At 47.9% G+C, this 20,606-nt stretch overlaps 1 protein-coding gene across 1 annotated transcript; it reads right to left on the bottom strand.

Moving 5' to 3' along the window:
- Nucleotides 1-5,850: 5,850 nt before the first annotated feature.
- LOC110310615 (apolipoprotein L2-like) lies at nt 5,851-11,482 on the bottom strand (the record flags this gene model as incomplete). Its single annotated transcript, XM_029469522.2, has 4 exons — nt 5,851-7,487; nt 9,905-10,009; nt 10,981-11,103; nt 11,400-11,482. Coding segments are annotated over 4 exons (1,176 nt in total), but the record flags the coding sequence as incomplete, so codon positions are not given.
- Between the last annotated feature and the right edge of the window lie 9,124 nt (nt 11,483-20,606).

Below are 20,606 nucleotides of genomic sequence, written 5' to 3'. Positions count from 1 at the left end.
AAATCCACAGGAAGAGGCAGAACCATTAAAGTGTCCACCAAAGCTGAGAGGCGATCTTGAAGGGGACTCTCAGCACAAAGCATAGATGGGATTGGAACATTAATACCCTCCTGAAATAAAGCAGGGTGGGGCAGCAGGACCCTGCTGCAGAGTCACCTGAAAGAGAGAACTAAGGGTCTCAACCTCCAGGGACACAAGCAGAGCCCACCCCACCTGCACATCCTGAAGATTTGCTAAGAATGACTCCATTGGCTAGTGACATGGCAAGAAATGTCACTCTGGGTATTACCACGTTAGAGGTGGGATGCTGAAAAGCCGTTTGGTCCAGAGACAATTGCAGCCAATAGGAAAGTGACTTAATGCAATGGGAAGCAACTGGGTAGTGCTTTAGGAAGCAGAGGCTGAACACCAGCGCCAGGTAGTGGAATTCGGGAGAATCAGCAGCCACGGCATTTTGCCACCCTGGTTATATCATCCATCCAGTCCATACCATGGAGAGTATACTCAATGCTTAAACATGCTGGACACTGCAGTAGGTGCTGTAAAGCATGGGTCCATCCATCTTCCTCTAGGAACATCATAGAGTAGGGACAGGGATCTTCCAGCTAACCATGTGATAGAGGGCTTCTGAAGTCACTCAAGAGACAAATATTGCAGGCTGCAAATCACAGGGAAATGTGTGTACTCCACACCCACAGCTCTGGGTTGCCATCTGAGAGTAGAAGAGGGAGCCAATGCCTCAGCCACTGAAGTCTAGCCTACAGCCTGAATCCAAATACAATCCTATATGCCTTTGCTTAGATCCAGGGTCCAAAGAACAAGTGCTGACATCATCGAGGACCACAGAGGAACAGTGTATAGAGGATGGAATGTGACTTCCAGTTATCATGTGTGACAAGATGCAGATAACTCACCTTCAGCCTGACACATATGAGGGTCAGGAATTCCAGATGCCTTTGCAGAGGGAACACAGCATCCCTGTGATTCCAGTTTAGACAGGGTCCAGTGATTGACACAGAGCCTGTGTGTGGCTCACCTTGTAGACTCCCTGCTGAGTACTGAGGATGTAGCCAGTGAGCTTTAAATAGGTCAGGGATCCAGCCTCAAGAGTGACTGTTCCAAACTATCAGGGGGTTGAGATTCAGGAGTCTGAGGAGGGCACAGGAGAGTCATCCCATCAGGCAGTTCTGCAGAATGGACAAGGATACCACTGATTCCTTGTTCACCACAGAAGGTTGGCTGGTCACTGCCGTAGCAATATACGTCCAATATCTCAGTATTTTCGTCTAGGTTCCACTTAGGCTGTTGTAGTAGACATAGTGAGATGGGTGTGGCTGGGTCCCCAGTACCACTGCCTTTGATGCAAGCTGTTCAATATTCAAAAGCCACTGCCCACAGCCTGATAGGAACACCAACTGCAATGTTGACATTACAGTCTACCAAACAACAATTGCAGGTTGTGGCCTCTACTGTACACTCTGCTTCACACACACACACACACACATGCACACAGATGGAAGTGGATATCATACTAAACTGGGAGCCCTGATCTCTGACCTGACTTTGAGATGCAGACAGAATGGAGAGTTTGTGGCTGTTTCATCATCTTGGGACATGCTGTGGGCATTGATCTTGTCTTGGGCTTTCAGAATCTATGGGAGGTTCTGAAGTTTTTAGACTGTTTGAGGAGAACATGAAGTGCTACAGCTAAGCACGTGACTGTGTAGAGTAATTGCACATTCATATTCTGCCTGACTTGAGATTCCCTCCAGGGGGCTCCCCACTGCTCTCTGTATCCTCTGACAAGATGGTTCACGACCCACTCACCTACTGCCCTGCTAATTAAGGTCAAAGTCTACCACTGACTGGATAAACTTCTGAGCTCAGCACTACATGGAGAGCTCCCTTCAGTAGCAGGGCTTTCCTTTCTTTCTCTGACCCTCTCTGGGGAGTTTAAAACGCTCACACATCTCTACCTGCAGAGTGCCAAGAAGGAAAACAGGTTCAACTTCCTTTCTCCTGGGATTCCTGAAATGCCTCCCCAAGGTAAGGAAGCATTTGGGTAACAGAAGCCTTCAGCCAATGACCTCTGCCTATCCTGGATAGTCTGACCCCTGTCCCCAAAATTATATAAGCATCCCAAGTAAAGTTGATCTGCTTCCCTGAAGCTGGTCCCTGTGTGTTGCCATTACTGAAAGTACTCACAGAGCTTTTGATCCTCCCACCCCCCCCCCCTTACCCCATCCATCATCTCTCCACCCTTTGCCCTCATGGACCAATCTAGGCTGATGATGCCCGAGAAGAGGGAGAGTCACACTCACTTCACTCACCCTGTTGTGTCTCCTGAGACTGTGATGGGGGATCATTAGACAAGGTGATTGGACCTAAGCCATCTGATGGTAGATCCCTGGGGCAGCGTCCATATGTTCCTTCAGTTGGATCTGGGTCCTCATGTCTGGGACCAGAGTGGATGTTGTTCCTTTCCATCTTCTGAATGTACTGATTCGCTTCAATAGATGTTCTTTTTGTCCAAATCAGCCAGACTCCCACTTCTGGCGTTTACCACCCAAAGACTCTCAATGCACAGTTATCATGAAGGGAGGGAGTTCAGTGGTCCAGGCACAAGAGAAACTTCAGCACTGTAGTAGATTTGGCTTAATGCTGCTTGTATTTTAATATGAATTTGGGTCCCTCAAAACTGTTTGCATGAGAGAGTCTACAATAAGACACTGAGGGACCCCGCCCCCAGTTATTGCTGATTGGCAGAAAAAGATGCCAGCAGTCAATAGCTGGGGAGAAGAGAATAGTTTTAGGTTTCCCAGGTTTGGGACCATGAGGAAGGAGCAGGAAGCAGGTGTCATGACTTAGAAGTGTGTACAGGATAGAGAAGCAGGGAGAGTGCCCTAGGCTTGGGCTAAGCAGATGAGGCCCAGAGCGATGACTAATTGCAGTTAAGAGCAGCCAAGATGGAAAATAGAAATTAGTAAGTGGAAACTCGGAGTTATGGGTAGGAGGTGCATTCTAACAGCAAGGAGGGTAGCCGATTACCCAGATATCATGCTACATAAGACATATTAAAATATAAAGGTTGTGTGTGTCTTTCATCTGGGAACATAAATGGCCAAAAGTGGGGAGGAACCCCACACTAGATTTATTAAAATATTCATACTACACAGCAGTTGGTGTCTGATGCACCTGGCACCCAGGGGACATCTCAGAAAGAATGTAGTGTAGGAAACAGGTGACAATTGGACAAGAAGTGAAACACGTTATTCAGATGAGAGGCTAAAAGGTGACCATGGCTCTGGGCTTCAGGACACTGAGAGTCTATTGTAGGCCACCCGGGAACATGGGCTGATGGACAGGGACATAGTGAGGAGCCTTCAGCAAGGTGTCAGGCACTCAAGGACTCACTGAGCACTGCCGGCTCCTTGGGAGGACAGAGGGATAAGGATCAGTTTGCAGACCAGAAGCTCTTGCATGAGTCAAGGGGAGTCCCACAGCAGACTGGAGAAGGATCTGTCTCTCATTGTCCCTCTGCAGCTGGCCCTTACATAAACCTGTATAGAGTCCCCTGAGTCTAGCCAGTCCTGGCCTTGCATGATGGCTGAGGAATGCCCCTGTGCCCAGCCAGGCCAGACAGGCATGGGTTGCAACCATTGTACCAGTGTGGTCTGTAGATGGCAGAGACTGAAGGGAGTGCCTGACTGAGGGAGGGAGGGAGAGAGAGAGAGAGAGAGAGAGAACAGGAGGCCATGGAGGACTCAGTTCCCTGACATCCTGGATGCAGGTTCACAGTGAAGGGAAGTCATACATCTGGTACTCAGGGAGCCAGTCAGCTGACACAACACAGGCTCAGTGTGTCACTGTGGGGATCCAGCTTGGCTTGACTGCAGGAAACTTGAGATGCAGCCATCAAGAATAGCCATTAGATGTCCCTCCCTGCTCTTTCTGCCCAGGCTCCCTGCCATTTCAGTGGCACATGGAACCTTACGACAGGACCCTGTGCTGTCAGTATTAGACATACACCTGACATCCTTAAGTCCAGTGAGACAGTAGCTGCCAATTTCTGCCTCTTCATCCTTTGAGCAGTCCTTCCAAGCCAAAGATGTGGCTCTTGACCCCAAATTGGTTGAAGCTGCTGACCACAATATGTTTGGCTTCTGAAAAAGTCAGTCTGTACCCACTCCCCTGAAATGTGCTGTTGAGTAAAACCTGGCCAGCAAAGGAACAGGCCATACACGGAGAGTTGGAGGGCCCAGGATCATCTCATGCTCTCTGACCTGGACCTGTTTAGTGCTTTGCAAAGTGCAGTCCCAACTTGGACTGTTCTTCCAAGCTGACAGCCATGCTGAATTTGTTCCCTACGCAGCCGCCTGCAGAGGGCGCTGCTGGGCAAAGTTCCACTGAGCTAGGCTAGCTTACAGAAGCAGGGCTTACAAGGTTCCAGCAGCTTCTGCAATGTGTGCTCCCTCCTGCTTCCCTGTCCACTGGAGGAGGGAGGCGTGAGGGGGCGGTAGGGGTTCACCTGAAGCAAACAGGAATCCAGAAGCTGAAGTTAGATTTTATCCTGAGACGTTAGAGTAAAATTGTAGTTCATTTTGTTTCTACATGATCCTAGCGCCCCGAGGGAGAAATTACAAGTTAAGCTTCCACAGTGTAGAGAGCAGTTTGACCACTAGGTGCACATTAAAAGCATATTACCAAAAATTAAATTCTTACCTTCACACTACTGTCCCTGTACCCCACAGGGATCCACTTGAATTTCGTTGGTCCTTTAGATGGCCTGACCCCTGGCAAGGGCTCCACTCACTCTCCTGTCACCACCAATGCCAGCCTCAACAGCATCACCAGCTCTGTCACTACCCTGAAGTCACTTGGTAATAGACAAAGGGTGAGCTGGTCCTGTTGCTGCAGGAGAGGAAGGGCCATGGCCGCAGCCCACAGCGCCCATGGGGAAGGAGAGGGAGGAGCCGCTGTGTCTTCTCCATATTCAAAACCCTCTCTCTGGCTTTTACCCATTATTAGTGCCTCAGTTTCCCCAGACATCTCATTGCTCCCTCCTGCAGAGTGCAGCCTGTGTGTTTCCAGGCCCCTTCACCATCCTCTAGTCTTCTCTGCCCCTCCCTTCAGACTCTCCTGCTGGCTTCTCTTTGACCCACATTAACCTCGTTCTCAGCCACAGAAACACAAACTCCTCAGTGTTCAGTTCACAGACTTGCTCTCACCTGCTTCCCCTCCAACAAAATACCCCCACTGTTGCCCACTGTGCCCACGCCATCGTCCTTGACCCCTGTGCTGCTTATGGACGGGTGTCCCTGAAGCAATCTTACTGCACTCTTGTCGATTTAGATGAATTCCACTAGACAGACCATGGTGTAGGTGACTTTCTACCCAGCCCATCCAGGACACCATCTTGTCCCTGCTCTGCACCATAGGAGAGGCTGACTCCATATCAAGCTTGCTGCACAATCTAGCCCAAAGAGAGGACAGCCGGACTGTGGAACACAAGAGTGTCCTCTAGTGGGCAAGACCTAGAAACTGCACAGGTCATCTCTTACTCTCCATTGGTCAGAACATGGGAAGAAGGCCACCTGAGCTGCCATGGTGCAGGGGACACTGCGCATTGCACTACGGCCTCAGGGGAGCCTCAGCCATCAGAAGAGAAGCACAACAAGCAGGAACAAGAGGCCCATGTGGAAATCTCAGGCATTCCTCTTAAACCACAATAAAGAAAACACTCTTTAAAAGAGGAAATCTTAAAAGTTGGGAGGGAATTATCAATTATCTATAGTTAATAACCCAGAAAATATACAATCCTTTGCAAAGAGCACGCAAAACATGTCTAGGTCCGTTTTTACAAATTTATTCTTCAAAAATTATGGAGCAAGTGTAGCCCATCCTATTCATCTTGCCAGATCTCATCCAATTACAGCAGATTTTAGCTTGCAATAGGCATTAAAGCTTTTGATTTTCCCAGGAGTCTGGGCAGAGAGAAGGGTTCACCAGTCATACCCTGTCACCTCTCCTTCTGTTAGCGTCCACAGTGGCATGTAGGGAAAAGAACTTGTGATGACTGGACAGGTGGTATTACCAGTGTCCTCTCTTTCTAGCCTTGAGCATTTTACCAATGGCACTCATGTGACTACCCAAAACCAAGAACAGGAAATGACTTTCACAACCAGAGTCTGACTGTAAGATTGAGAAATATTTGTATAAACACACAATGAGGCAGAAGAAGAAAAGAGGAGAAGGTCTCTGTGCCATCAATAACAAAGCCATGGAAAGATTGACAGCTCAGTGGACCTGGAGAGCCTGAGCTGGGAGCAGTGCAGTGGGCACAGCTCAGGAGCAGCCATGCTGTGGCTTAGTCAGGACATGGATGCGCTCCTCAGCTTGGGAAGGCGGATCTTCGTTGGGAGGTTGATGGATCTAAGAGCTGGAGTCTGGTAAGAGGTCATGAGATTGTCCCATCTCTGTTCTGGCTTCTTGTATCTTAACGTGCCCTCTCTCTTTAGCAGGCACTGCTGTGAAGGGGTACAGTCAGAGGCTCCCATGTGTTCATGGCTCTGTCCAGCACACTCCCTCCTCAGTCATCTGAGCTGCACGGAAGAGAAAGAGGTCACTGAATCAGGCTGTCATGAACCTTTTTGAGCTCCCGTAACTTCTGCTCCAGGTCCTGAGCTTGCTTCCTCAGCTCTGCAGCAGACTGTGACTTAGCACCCTCATGCAAATGCTTCGAGTCTTCCACAAGGCTGATCACATCCAGCAAGAGGAAGAAACCTGTGGTGGCTGCACCCATGATTCGGACTCCTTTGGTCATTGCCAGAGTGGTACCTCCAAAGGCTTTCTGCACCTGTTTAGTGGTTTCGGTTGATGTCTTTCCTATGGTCATGAGACGCTTGGCATTATTTTCTAGGCTAGTGTTGGCTTTGGCCAACTGAATGGCATTAATGCATTTTTGGATGCCTTGTATGTTCTGGATGGTATTTGTAGATACAGAAAGAAGTCTGGGGCCACTTTGATCCAAAACTTCTATCATGCCCTTCATTGTGTCTTTGTTGGTTGTCTCCAGGTTGCTGGCTTTAGCTTCAGCAGACACCACACTTATGTTTTCCACAATGCTTGTGGAAACACTAGTCACAGCCGCCGCTGCCCCCAGCCCCAAGCCAGTGGCTGACAATGCCAGACTGACTCCTGCTGTCACAGGTGCCAGAGCCAGACCAAGGATGGTCAGGACTCCAGACACAGCACTGCTGGAGCTGGCCACCACCTGTGAGATGGTGCAGTCCCTGTGTACCTTGTCAACCTTGTCTGCCAGGGCGTGGAGCTTCCTGATGCTCTCCTCAAGCTCCAGTTTCACCCGAGGATAAGCATCCAAGAACCTTTCCTTGTGCCACAGATCATTTTGGATCTCCTCTTTATCTTCTGCATCAGGATCAGCTACGGTCTCATCCAGGGCTTCACTCAAGGCATCTTCCTCTTTTCTGTAAGAGGAGAGAAAGCTGAACAAGGAAGACACTTGTAAAGTAAGATCTGTCCTGTGAATACGGCAGAACATTCACTGTGAAGCACAGGAGAATGTTACAGCTCTGTAAGCTTTCTTACCAGGATGAGCACGCTTGATAAATGACACCATCTTTAGTTCTTCAGGACATTATGAATTCAAAACCATTTATATGTGTCCTTCTTTTTATTTTATTTTATTTTATTTTAAATGTATGAGTACTTCTCCTGCATGTGTCTGTGTTCCATGTGCTCAGATGGTGCCAGTGGAGGACAGAGGAAGGAATTGGATCCCTAGAACTGCATAGTCGTGAGCCACCATGAGAGGGCTGGGCACTGTGTTAGTCATCTAGAAGAGCTGCTATCACCAAACTGCCTCTCTCGCCCCCAGCACAGCCTTCTATTGCTAAACAAAGAGAGGTGAGGTTAGGTCAAAAAATTGCTATCCTTACCAGAGTGAACTCTTCATGGAACACTAATGTTCCGTAAATTAAAGGGTTATTTCTTTTCTCTAACCTCACCTCTCTTTGTTTAGCGTGCCTAGGGAGAAGTGTTTTGGTAGTGAGGACATTGACCCTGAGGGGAAGGCTCCCTTATTAAATGTCTAGCAATAGAAGGGTGGGCTGTAGGATACGATGTCCTGGTGGCCAGGAGTGTCCATGTTTGCCTGGAGCCTTGTGCTGTGAGACTCTGCAAGTTGCACATCTCTAAGAGAGAAACCTGATATAGGACATTCTTTGAAGCTGGAGGTCTTTTTTGCAATGCAGTGGTGTGTACTCCTGAACTGATGGGATAGCTCACAGTTAAGATCTGTTCACTCAACACACAGCTCATAGATTTCCCTTCCAGCTGTGAGTGAAGGTAAAGAAACATGAGTGGATTCCACATTTACATGTGGGGAATCCCCATTCACATGTAGGGAATCCGTGTTCACATGTGGGGCATCCTCACTCACATGGGCTCCTTCCCTAAGGCATCTCACTGTGCCTCTGTAAAAGATTAAGTAACAGGGAGTTGAGAATTCAAAACACACAGGTTCCTAAGCACTTCCATTAAGGAATTCTCAGCCTGAGAAAGGTAAGGTGTGGTGGGGATTTTGCTGTCACCTCTGACCCCAGAGGAAGGGGACACTGAAGGTACAGTCTTCCAGGAGGGAGGGAGACCCCAGTCACTTGTGGGAATGGTGTATTTGATGAAGGCCCAGCAAACTTCTAGACACTGAAGTCAGATTGACAACATTTCTGTTCCTTGAGAAAGCGTTAAGTCTTGTAAACTGTTTCCCCAGTATGGATGGACCTAGGCTTTCTATGCTCTTCCTGTGCATCTTGTGCTTGCCCTGCACAGACTTGGCAGAATCCTACGTCAGGTTGGGCGAACACGCTACCTTTCATGCTTAAGCTCCATCAGGTTCCCATGTTCAGCCGTTGGTGGATTTGGCCGTGGCTTTCCTCAGGAGGAGTCCCACGAGGTCAGCTTCACAATGTCCCTAATCTCTGCTCTCTACTGCCTGTCACTCAGCTCATCTGCTGTGAGTCTCAAGCTGAAGGAACTGACAGACTTGTTCTTTTGTCTTTTGCCTTAGAGAAGCCGTCCTAAACAATGCCTTCCTGCCTGTGGTAACGTCTATCAGATTAACTGTTCTTTCCTATGGTAGCTTTCTTGGTGTGTGACACTCCATGTGACCTTGCCCATGAGGCACTGTGTCCTGAGGACAACAGAAGATTCTGCTTAAAGCCTTAGAAGGGACCTGAAGATGTGGCTAAGTTGCTGCAATGTTTGTCACACATCGGGAGGACCAGAGTTCAGTCTTCCAGAGGCCACATAGGAAAGCCAGGTTCAGGGCCTGGGCCTGTCATCCCTGCTTGGGGATGCAGAGTCAGGAGGGTCCTCATGCTCTCTGGTCAGCCAATCTGGTCACCGTGATGAGTTCCAGGTAAGTAAAGGCACTTGTTATTGTAATGGGCTGGAGAGAGAGTTTCTTTATTCAGATGCATGGTTCTCTTGCAGACCAAGTGAGTTCAGGTCCCAGCAGCTACACTTGGTGGCTCACAGCTGTAGGGGTCTTGAGTCCTCTTGGGCCTTGATGTACTCTGAACTTGACTGTACTGTGGGTTAGGGAGCTCACACAACCCTCACTTAATTTTAGTACTGTGGGTCCTTAAATCCTCCATCTCCAAACACAGTCACCAGGGTTAGGGCTTTTACCAATGAGTTTAGGGACACAACTCAGTCCTTAACATGAATGACATTATTAAAATAGGTCCTGTGGCAGGTGCTCAGGCACACACTTAACCAGCTTGTCCCTGATCCATTCAAACTTATGCATGGTCCTCTAACCCTGTCCTTTTCCCTTCCTATCTAGAGAGAAAAGGGCTTCATTGGGTCTTTGGCTGAGTACCTCTCATTCTTGTCCTGCAGGTCAATTTGGAGCTCATCTTCATCTTTTCCATCAGGATCTGCAAAGATCTCTGCAAGAGACACTCGCAAGGCAGCTTCCTCTTCCCTGTAATAGTAGAGTGACTGATACAGGAAGACTGCTTATAAAATAAACTCATTGACATGGAAAAACCATACACACACACATACACACACACACACACACACACACACACACACACTAAATAAAGTTTTTTTAAAAAGCTACCTTTCATTGAACACCTACTGTGTGCTGGACGCCTACTGCCTACTGGAGTTATGCTGAGCCCCCCACAGACATCATCTTATTTTTCTTACACAGGAATGATGGGGGTGAGGGTTCATCTACTGCTGCTATGTATTGAAATTCTAAATTCTGTAGCCCAAGATCTAGCTGCCCCTACACAAGGGAATTCCCACCATACCAGCATTTGTTGTGTAAACTTTGCTCCCAAATGTAAAACTTATAGTTAACAACAAAAAACTGGTGACAGCCAATTCCTGGGGAGAATAGAAGGTTGGAGTTACTGGGCAGGCAGTCAAAGGGGAAGGCTAGTGAGAGGGAGAGAGAAGGAAGGGGGAGGGAGAAGACAGAGATCAGGAGATCTCCATTAGCCGTGGAATACCAGGGCCTCCCAGAACAGACTTTGGAGTGGAAGTAATCCAGGAAGAACCAAACAGCAAGTATTTGGGGGAAACACAGTTGGGCCAGTTTATCCATTAGAGATAGAGATTAGAGGTAATCCCCTGGCAATCAATCAATCAATCAATCGATCAATCATAGTCTGTGTCTCATTCATTTGGAAGCTAGCCAGGGATAGAAATAATTCAATCCATCTACACAGGAGCAGCAATGTCAGGAACAATCTTGTCACCTGTGGCTGCTGCCCTCTCCCTTCAAGCAGAGGCTGCTCTCTGACAGGGAGTAAGGAGGAAATGGTTGCTGAGAACGGACACCTGAACCCTAACTCCTTGGTCTGCCTGGAGAGAGTAGTCCTGCCTGTGAAAAGCCAACCATGCACGGGCTCTGGTAGTGCTAGTGTCCCCTAGGGAGATGACCTGGACAAATCAACTTCTGCCACAAACTGTTTCCAGGTTTCCTCTTCAGTCAGCAGGAGCTGCAGGACCTCTAGGCTCTTCCTGTCCAAGAGGTGCTGAGCCACAGTGGGAATGAAGCGCTTTCTCTCCAGATGGGAAGGAAACACATAAGGTTAGAGGGCTGTGCACAGGAGTTGGAGTGAGTTCCAGTGTGTGTCTGAGCACCTACCACATGGAATAGTCTAATGGTGTCATTAGTGGCAGGGGCTGAATGTACCCTTAAACTAATTGTTAAAAGCCCTAACCCTGGTGACTCTATTTGGAGACAGAACACACATAATATTGAAATTAAGTGAGGGTGTGTGTGAGCTCCTGACCCATCCTGTTAGCACCCTTAGAGTTGTAGGTCATGTGCAGGAGTGGGGCACAAGACCGCTTACCTGGGGTGCTCATGACAGCTGCCAGGTCTAGGTGTCAGGTAGAGGACTAATAGGTGTACCTTCCAGCTCACCAGGTGACCAGGCTACAGGAAGAAAAGGTACCTGTGAGACAGAATGGGGACAGCTAGGTGATCAGGGATCTGGGACACACATTTCTTTCAACAGTGGCTTCCAGTGACCAAAAGAACTTGACCCTTCTTCTGTTTCACTGGGCTCTGTCACTGCTATTTAATGACAGTCCTGTGACCCCCAGACTTGCTGCTCTCTCAACAGCAAGGTGGAGGGTTGCAGTCCTGTTGGAGACACTGGAGAAGGCTTCAGCTGAGAACACAGCTGTGGAGAAAGAACAGATTTTTCACACAGAAAGGGAGATGGAGAAAAATATTCAGCTAGCCAGCTGCAGGTGGAAACTGTCTCACATGCGCGCGCGCACACACACACACACACACACACACACACACACACACACGCATGCACACACACAGAGAGACAAGGGTAAACCCACACTTGGGTAAAGGACACCAGGCAAACTCTCTCTTCTCCACTTTCCTGATTGGTCCATCAGTTCCCACACCCTTTCCCTGAGCCTCTTTTCCAAGCTGTCTGTTAGCTGCGGTCCCTCTTGCCTCTAATACCCCAGTTGCCAGGCCCCACCCCCACTACTGACTGCTTGTCCCCTTAACCATCCAAGCCCCTCTTTGGGAACCAAAGCCAATCTCTCTCAGCCTTTCCTCACCAACCCCAGAAGCCTGTTGCCGACTGTCCCTCTAGCAGTTTGTTGAGAGACTCCGCAGTCATCCTCTCTTGGCCCCCCTATTTCTCGTGGGTCTCTCACCCTCCTCCTCCCACGATTTCTGTCTGCCATTACTGCCTTCAGAAACCTGTTAATGTCCCTCTTTCAGCTTCCTCTGGGACCAGCCAATCAACTCCAGGTTATTATCTCATGTGACTATAGATTGGCTGCTGGGATCCTGGCAGTTTAGGTTCTTGAATCAAGCATGGATGGGCCTAGAAAGGTCCCATCATAATCCGAATGCCTACATCACCTGCTGCCTTCCCCATTCTCTCTCTATCTGAATGTTTCACTCTCCTGGGGACGCTGGCCCCACTAGAATTGATCACTGCTGTGATCCCGGTGGCAGTCCATTACCAAGGCTGGGAAACTAAGATGGCCTCTAACTAGCCTGTCCCTGTCCTGCACTCTTACGGAGCCTCCAGACTCTGTTGTGTTTCTCTTGTAGCATAGGGTCAGGTAACACGATAAATTAAAGAATTAAATTAAATAGATGCTGTCAATTGCTGGCCTACTGTGGGAGTCACAAGGCCTTTGGGACTGAGGGCTACAGAAGGTTCCAGAGTTTTGGAGGGCAATCAGCTAGACCCAGCTAGATCTCAGACCACCTACCTGTCTCCCTGCCACTCCATCTCCATCTGTCCCCATGCCTCTCTGGTCCCTACCTCCTGTCACTGTGGCAATGGATGCAAGAGAAACTCATGAACAAATGTTTTTCCTTCTCTCTGCCATTGAGAATCACAAGACTACTATAACACTGGCATTGAGCTCTGGCCAGGACTCCCAGCCTCTGGGGGAAAATGGTATATGAAGCTGGGGGAATTTTGTCCTTATTCTCTCTAACACTCTCCCTTCTGTCCCCAGCTTAATGTACTGTAATATCTATCTATAGCATTGATCTGTTTTACAATTTTACTTTAACTGTATTCTCAGTGACCTCCTCTCCGGGCCTTAAAGTGAAGCTTCTCTATTAGGCTCTGTCACATTGTCTGCAATGATCCTCTGTCCCCTTGATTGTTATCCCAGCTTGAATCCCAAGCATCCCCACACCGCCTTGGTCACATGACTTTCTCTTCTCTCAGAGCTCCTGCTAGAGGCTGATGTCCTGACAGCTCCTTTCCAGGACTCCTTTGCAGTCAGGCTGCAGAAATAAAGCTACTGGAGTCTAGTTACAGCAGAGAGCACTTCAAAAGTCAGAAAGAGTGATGCAGGGGTCGCAGAGGGGGCACTCGGCTTCCTGCAGCTAGGTCTGACTATAGAACACAGGCTTATGGGTGTGTGTCCCAGTTCACACAGGAAGGCCCTGTTCTTCCTGCTTATCCTCTACAGTTGAGCAGAGGGCAGGTGAAGCCCGAGGGTAGGTGGCTGTCACCACCTGTCAGTTTCTATCCCAGAATCCTAGTCAAGTCACTCTCTTCAGAGCCTCAGTTCCCTCACAAGGTGTGACTCAGAGTAGGGGTTCAGAGACAGGTTGGGGGAGAAAACCTTGGGGTCCTTGTGTCTCAGAAACAGCCCTTGTGCCCATTCTGCTTCTGTCACAGCACCCCAGAGCCAGGTTTGGGTGTCCAGGCCCCAAGAACAGAGAGGCTTGGTCCTTGTTCTCCATTCTCTTTGTTTTCTCCATCTCTCAATTGAGAGAGTAACAGCAGCCATCTCCCCGAGGTCTCCGGGTCAAGTCTTAGGCATCCTGGTACCCAGGCTGAGCCCCCATAGACTCTATAGTTTCGTCTGAGGAATCTCTCCTGCTGTCTTGTGCTTAGGGCAGATGGAAAGAGTGGAAGAGCCTGACCCCAACCTGGTTGCAAAGCCAGCTTTATTGCTTCTGTGCTGGTGTCCTGAGGCAGATGCCAGCCTTGCAGAATTTATCAACACAGCAGGTCCATAATCTTCCTTCCGAGTGCCTAAGGTGGTATGCAGGTGGGAGAGCTTAGGCATTCCCCAACTTACCTGGAATCTTCAACAGGCAGTGCTCAGCTGTGTGGCTCCAGTGACCATCTGTGCGTACAAGGCATAAGAATAGGTATAACAAGGCACGCGTTCTCCTGCTTATATACCCAAAGCAGAAACCAAAAGAGAAAGCCCCATTTCCAAGGAACTCACCACCAAAACAACCCAGGAAACTTGTGGCTTGCTGGATGTGGCTACATCTTCATCCCACGCTCCCTGCTGACCTACTCAAGAGAGTGACCTTTGACCTGACATTCTAGGTTCTCCTTGGCTGAGCCCATTTCAAATGGGGGCCTCTGTAGTCTGGAGGAAAAAGACCTGCCTCTATAGACTAGGAGACCCTCCATAGATCACTTCCTATACCTCCTAGGTTCTATTCAGTCCTTCCTTCTTTGCCTGCAGCCTCAGCACCACCCCATATCCTGGGTCCAGTTGATGCTGCCTGGGGTGGCATACACAGCATCTGAACATCAGCTCTCTTGGGTTCTTCTTTCAGGATTCCCTGCTCTGAACCTAGAACCACTAAGTATCACAGTCTCTCAGTATAATAGGCTCCTCGACCTTAGTAGGCCCTCAGATCTTAGCACAGCTGACTCCATGTTGGAAGTACCATTTAAGCCATAAACTTCAGCATATACACAGCACCACATACAAAACTAAAAACAAAGACCTAGTCCTTCAAAGTCCGTAGTTCTGAGAAATTATCTAAATGTAACCTGCCCTTTGGCTTCTATAGTACCATTTCTGGCTAACTGTTCTCATTAATTGAGTTATGTCAACCCAGAATATGGTTTTGGGGGTTAATATTTCAGCCTGAGAAAAGTGCAAGGCTATGCTGGGATTCTGAACACTGTTGTAGTTGCTGGCTGGCACAATAAATATTTTCTATTGGGTCTAATCCATGTGTGGAGGTTTGAATATGCTTAGGACATGAAGTGGCACCTTTAGGAGGTGTGACCTTTTTAGAAGAAGTGTGTCATTGTGGGAATGGGCTTTGAGACCCTTCTCCTAGCTCCCTGGAAAACAATGTTCTTTTTGCCTTCAGAACAAGATGTAGAACTCTCTGCTTCTCTAGCACCGTGGCTGCCTGGATGCTGCCATGGGTCGTGCCATGATGATAATGGACAGAGCCTCAGGACCAGGAAACCAGTTCCAATTAAATGCTGTCCTTTATAAGAGTTGCTTTGGTTATGGTGTCTCTTTACAGCAGTGGAAACCCTAAATAAAACAGAAGTTGATACCAGAAATAGGGTATTGCTGTGCTAGGCCTGACTTTGTTTTTGGGAGAATGAGGATTTGGGGGCTTTGGATGTGGAATGCCATGGAATGCTTTAAGTGGGACTTAATGGGCCATCCCAGTAGGAATATGGAAGCCACAGGTGCTGAGGACAATTTGAACGCTGGAGCTTGTCCTCATGGTATGTTGCTGCTTTTTGCCCTTATCCTAAGAATCTGACTAAGTCGAAGGTAAAGAGATTTTGGCTAATTGCATTGACAAAGGAAGTCTCAGAAAAGAACAACATAGACTGCATTCTCTGGTTTATGCTCATGAAGTGCGTTCTGATTGAGTGTAGCAAGCTTAGAAAGGAAAAATGCAACATGTATGGTGTATGTAAAAAAGCAAACCAGGAAGTGCAATGGAGCTAAGTCCTGTGTTTGAGGAGATAAACAGATTAAGGCAGTGGTGACTTCGGGGCAAGATCCCACCCAGCTAAGCTTATTGTTTATGTGTTTGCCATTGGCCAATGAATAGTTATATCATGTTGGATATTGTTTGTCCATAGTTATAATATTCAATTGGACTTTTAATCTGGAGTGAACTACACTCCAGAAACAGAGGACACATTTTGATATGGATCTTGAGGAATAGTGTCCATGAAAAGCTTAGGTCCCAGCATGGTGGTACACACCTTTAATCCCAGGAGACAGAGGTAAGCAGATTTCTGAGTTCAAGGTCAGTCTACAGAGCAAGTTCCAGGACAGCCAGGCTTAGGCTGTGACAAAGCTGGAAAACAGAAAGCCGTAATAGAACAAAGGGGTGGGTGGGAGGTTCTGTGTTTCAGCTCCAGCAAGTAGCAGAACTCAGCAACTTCAGCCGTGTGGCTCTGGCTTTAGAGCCAAAAATAGAAGGGACTACTGGGACAATTGATGCTGGTTAGCTGGAGCTAAGAAATTAGTGGTGGTTAAGAACAGACCAGCATCATTGAGGTGAAATCTTCTGGGAAGTGTTTTCTGAGAGCACAAAGAAGCTGTGTTTCAGAGATAGCCAAGGTTGTACCTCAGCCTGCAGCGGATTTGGTATTGTATAAGAATCACCCAGGTGGCACTGGTTTTGAAGGCATGAAGGGGTCATGAAGAACAGCTGAGGCTTGGCATGGTGAGAGGCCAGGGGTGCCATTGGTGAAGGTGGAGCCTCAGTCACAGTTGATGGTCCAGGGCTGAAGAGGTCATGGAAAGAAGTTGAAGGCTGGCAGCATGAAGAGAACCTATGAGAGGCTATGGGTGAAGCCCAGTTGCAGCAGAAGAGCCCCGTGTACTGAAGATGCCAGTACTGTGGGATCATCACCAAGAACAGCAGCCACAGTGGAGTGGATCAACTAGAGCTTAGAGTGCTACAGAGGGCAGAGCTGGAGAAGTGATGCCAGGCTTTGGAGGAGCCCAGAAGATCATGTGTGGATCTCACACATTGGAACAAAAAGTTGTAATGTTTGAGTTACCTTGCATACCCTGAGTTTTTAGAGATGTCAGAGCTGGGGGAAATCTGCCAAAGAAAGCTACTAAGCAGGAGTGGAATCAGCCCAGGGGAAAGAAATCTGTTGTTGTTGAATGCCAGCTCTGCCCACAGCAGTCCACAAGGGTGAGAGCATCTGGAGACCTGAGGAGAACTTTGACACAGGGCATGGAGATTCAGAGCTTAGAGTTTGCCCGGCTGGCTCTGTGTCTTGATTTGGTCCAGGCTTTCCTCACTATGCTCTTTTGACATGGTGATGTATTTCCTGTGATGTTGGAGGTATGGATCTGCTTTGACAGTTAGGTGATTGGATGAATTTCAGAAGAAGCTTTGAGCTTTGGACTTTTACTATGGACACTTCCAAAGTAAGACTAAATATATTTTTTATTATGAGATGGTTAGGTATGGGCCCCATAGACTCATGTGTTTGAAGAAGCCTATTGGGCCAGAGAGTTGAATGTGATGGTTTGTATATGCTTGGCCCAGGGAGTGGCACTATTAGGAGGGTGACCTTGTTGGAGTATGTATGCCAGTGTGGGGGTGGGCGTTGAGACCCTTCTCTAGCAGCCCAGAAGGCAGTCTTCTCTTGTTTGCCTTAAGAACAAGATGTAGAACTCTTAGCTCTTCCAGTGCAATGCCTGCCTGCATGCTGCCATGCTTCTCACCATGATGGTAATGATCTGAACCTCAGAACCAGTAAGCCAGCTCTGAATAAATGTCCTTTATAAGTGTTGTCTTGGTCATGGTGTCTCTTTACAGCAATGGAAACCATGTGTAAGTAGTTTCCTCTGGTGACTATTCCACAACATTTCTACAAGTCCCCAGAAAAGAAAAGAGTGTATTATCCAAGGAACTCCTAGGGGATGCAACCTGAGACATTTCAGTTCATTTAATCAACTCCTGCCTAATTCTTCAGGGAGCTCTGATACCTCCACACTACAAGGAAACAAATTAGAAAGTCATCTGGTCTGTCACCTCTGGAGGTAAGCCTGGTCAAGGCACCTTCTGTTAAGGACATACAAGCTGGATATAGCACCTGATCCAGTGTCCAGGTCTGGGTGAGAGGTCACCAGACTTCTCTTTTCTGTTCATGTGTATGAATCTGTGGTGGCCAGCTTTCGTTGTCTTTACTGTGTGCCTCTCTGTGTGTGCCTCTGTGTGTGTGTGTCTGTGTGTTTCTGTCAGTTCTGCTTCCCTGTATTGACAAGTGGCTTTCTCTGGTGTGAGACCCATCTCACCTCCAACCATACAACATGTGTCCCCTTGTCAGGGACTTGAATGTTTTTGGCCATCCAGGTCCTCCAGAGAAATTCTCAAAACCTTTGCCTTTCCCACTTCCAGACGCTTGCTTGCTTTGTTGTTTGCCTCCCACTCATGGGCTCAATCAGACCCAGTCCCTGGGTAGAGGTTGGGAGGGGATGTGACTCTTATGCATGGGGGTGGGGTGGGGTCTGCCATCTGAGAAGCATGCACACAGGGAGGAGAAATACTTCCCAAGCCACACACTGCCTCTGCTCCCTTGCCCCACCACCTTCTCTAAGCAGCCCCTGGGAATGGGAAAATTTCCCTTGGTCAAAGAGGAAGTTCAGCTTCTTCCTCTTTCAGAATTGGTGTGACCTCCCAACAAGTGACCTGCATAATTGGAAAACTCAAAACTTTCTATTCTCCAAAAATGTAGAAAAACCTCCCTGGGCCATGCAGCCTGGACAGAATGGATTTTCCCTTTTGTCCAACACTGACTGATCAAGGAGACTTTAAAGAATTTTGCTGGGTCCTTTTTAGAAAGATTGAAAATAGCTTCTGCAAGATCCCATTGTCACCCAGTTGGACCCAGAAAGTAGGAAATAGTTGTAAATTTAGAAAAACTTAAAGGCATAAAGAGATTATATTGACTGCAGGTAGCTAAAGGGGGTTGAAAATAGAGAACTGGTTGTGAGTCAAGATTTTTTGGATAAAGTGAAAGCCACCTTCACCTTCTCAGATGATGCGATGCAGATGAACTTAATACCCTCCAAAAGTTTGGTGCCCTGCCAGTCACTCTAGAACACTCCTCTCCTGTCTGTGAAGAAACCTGGGACCTCTGGTCTCATAAGTCTAATTCTTCCAGAGGAGAAGGTGTCCTCTGCCTGGCTTCTGAAAGCTACATTCTTCAGCCTCCCATGGGCATAGGTGAGACAAACCATCTGTGTTTTCACAGGGACAGAGCAAGAGGGAGGTTACAGCAGGCAATTTACCCAGACCAGGTTGCCTGAGAGATTTAAAAATTCTCCAAACCTGGTTGATGAGACACTACATTCTGACCTCCTGCCTGCCATTCTGGGATCACACTCTTACCATATGTAAATGGACTGCCCCTAGCCGCCTAACTAAAATAAGTGATAAAAGGGCCACTGAAGGACTGCTGCAAGAGTTACAGACCTTGGGGACAGAATGTCAGCTAAGAAAGCCCAGCTTTGTACACCCAGAGGCTCCCTATCTTGGCTCCCAGCTGAGGGGAGGACAAAGGAGCCTGATTCAAAAGCCATCCTTCAGATCCCAACTCCAAAGACAAGTTTGTCCACGAGTTCCTAGGTGTGGCTCCGTATTGCTGCCTCTGGGTGTCAGAGTTTGCAGAAATGGCAAGACATCAGCACAACAGAGGAGTTGTCAGCAAGCCCCTAATCCAGACTGACATTAAATAAAAAGCATTTGAGGCTCTGACTTCAAAATAGCTCTGACTTCAGTGCCAACCCTAGCACTTCCAGTTGTCTCCAAACCTTTTCATCTGTTTGTCCAGGAAGCAAAACGCATTACAAAAGTAGTTTTTACCCAAACTCTGGGGCCATGGAAATGCCCTGTGCCATATCTATTTAAACAATTGGGTCCTGTAGCCAAAGGTTGGCCCACCTGTCTAGGGCTGAGGTGTCTACCATTTATCTAATAAGCAAACAAAACAGCAAATCCAAGTTAGCTCTGGGTGAGGATCTTACACCCACAGCACCCCACACTAAAGTTAGGCACTCCTCCAAGGAACCTCAGAACACTGGCTGTCTAATACCCATGTAATCAGCACCAGACCTGCTCCTGGACGACCTTCAAGGTTTCAGAACCCCATCATCTCCAATCCTGCTACCGTTTTCCCTGATAGTAACATCCAAGTCTTCATGCAGGACTGTCTTGAGGTGATCGGTGAAACCAGATTCATGGAGGCTGGAGTATTTACTTTAATTGAAATGTTTTAAGCCAAACCAGGTTCATTGACCAGAGAGCAGAATTGATCAGTGTGAGCAAGGTTCAGATGGGGAAAGGAAAGTTCACCACCATATACACAGACAGTTGCTATGCTTTTACCACTGTGCATGTCTACAGTAACATAGATAGATAGATAGATAGATAGATAGATAGATAGATAGATAGATAGATAGATAGATGGGGGGTGTTCTCTCCTCAGAGGAAAGGACACTAAAAAGAAACAGAATATCTTGGTCCCCCAAATAGACGCTATTTTACTTCCCCTACAAACAGGAGTGACCATGTTTTTCGGTCTACAGTGATTGTTGACAGTTTCTTCTGATCAATTCCCTCTCTCTGACTGTCCATTTATTAGCATGACTTTAGACAGTCAGAGAACATCACAGTGAGATGCAGGGATGTGAACGGGTCCAAATGAGCTGCTGACTAGCAGTGATGTGGATCTTCTGAAGATTTCAGAATAGACTACAACATCCATAGACTCTTGAACAGTCTCAGGGCTGAG

This window comes from Mus caroli, unplaced genomic scaffold, assembly GCF_978045245.1.
Source record: "Mus caroli unplaced genomic scaffold, Mus_caroli_1 scaffold_16, whole genome shotgun sequence".
Taxonomy (NCBI): domain Eukaryota; kingdom Metazoa; phylum Chordata; class Mammalia; order Rodentia; family Muridae; genus Mus; species Mus caroli.
This window is presented reverse-complemented; position numbering and strand designations above follow the sequence as displayed.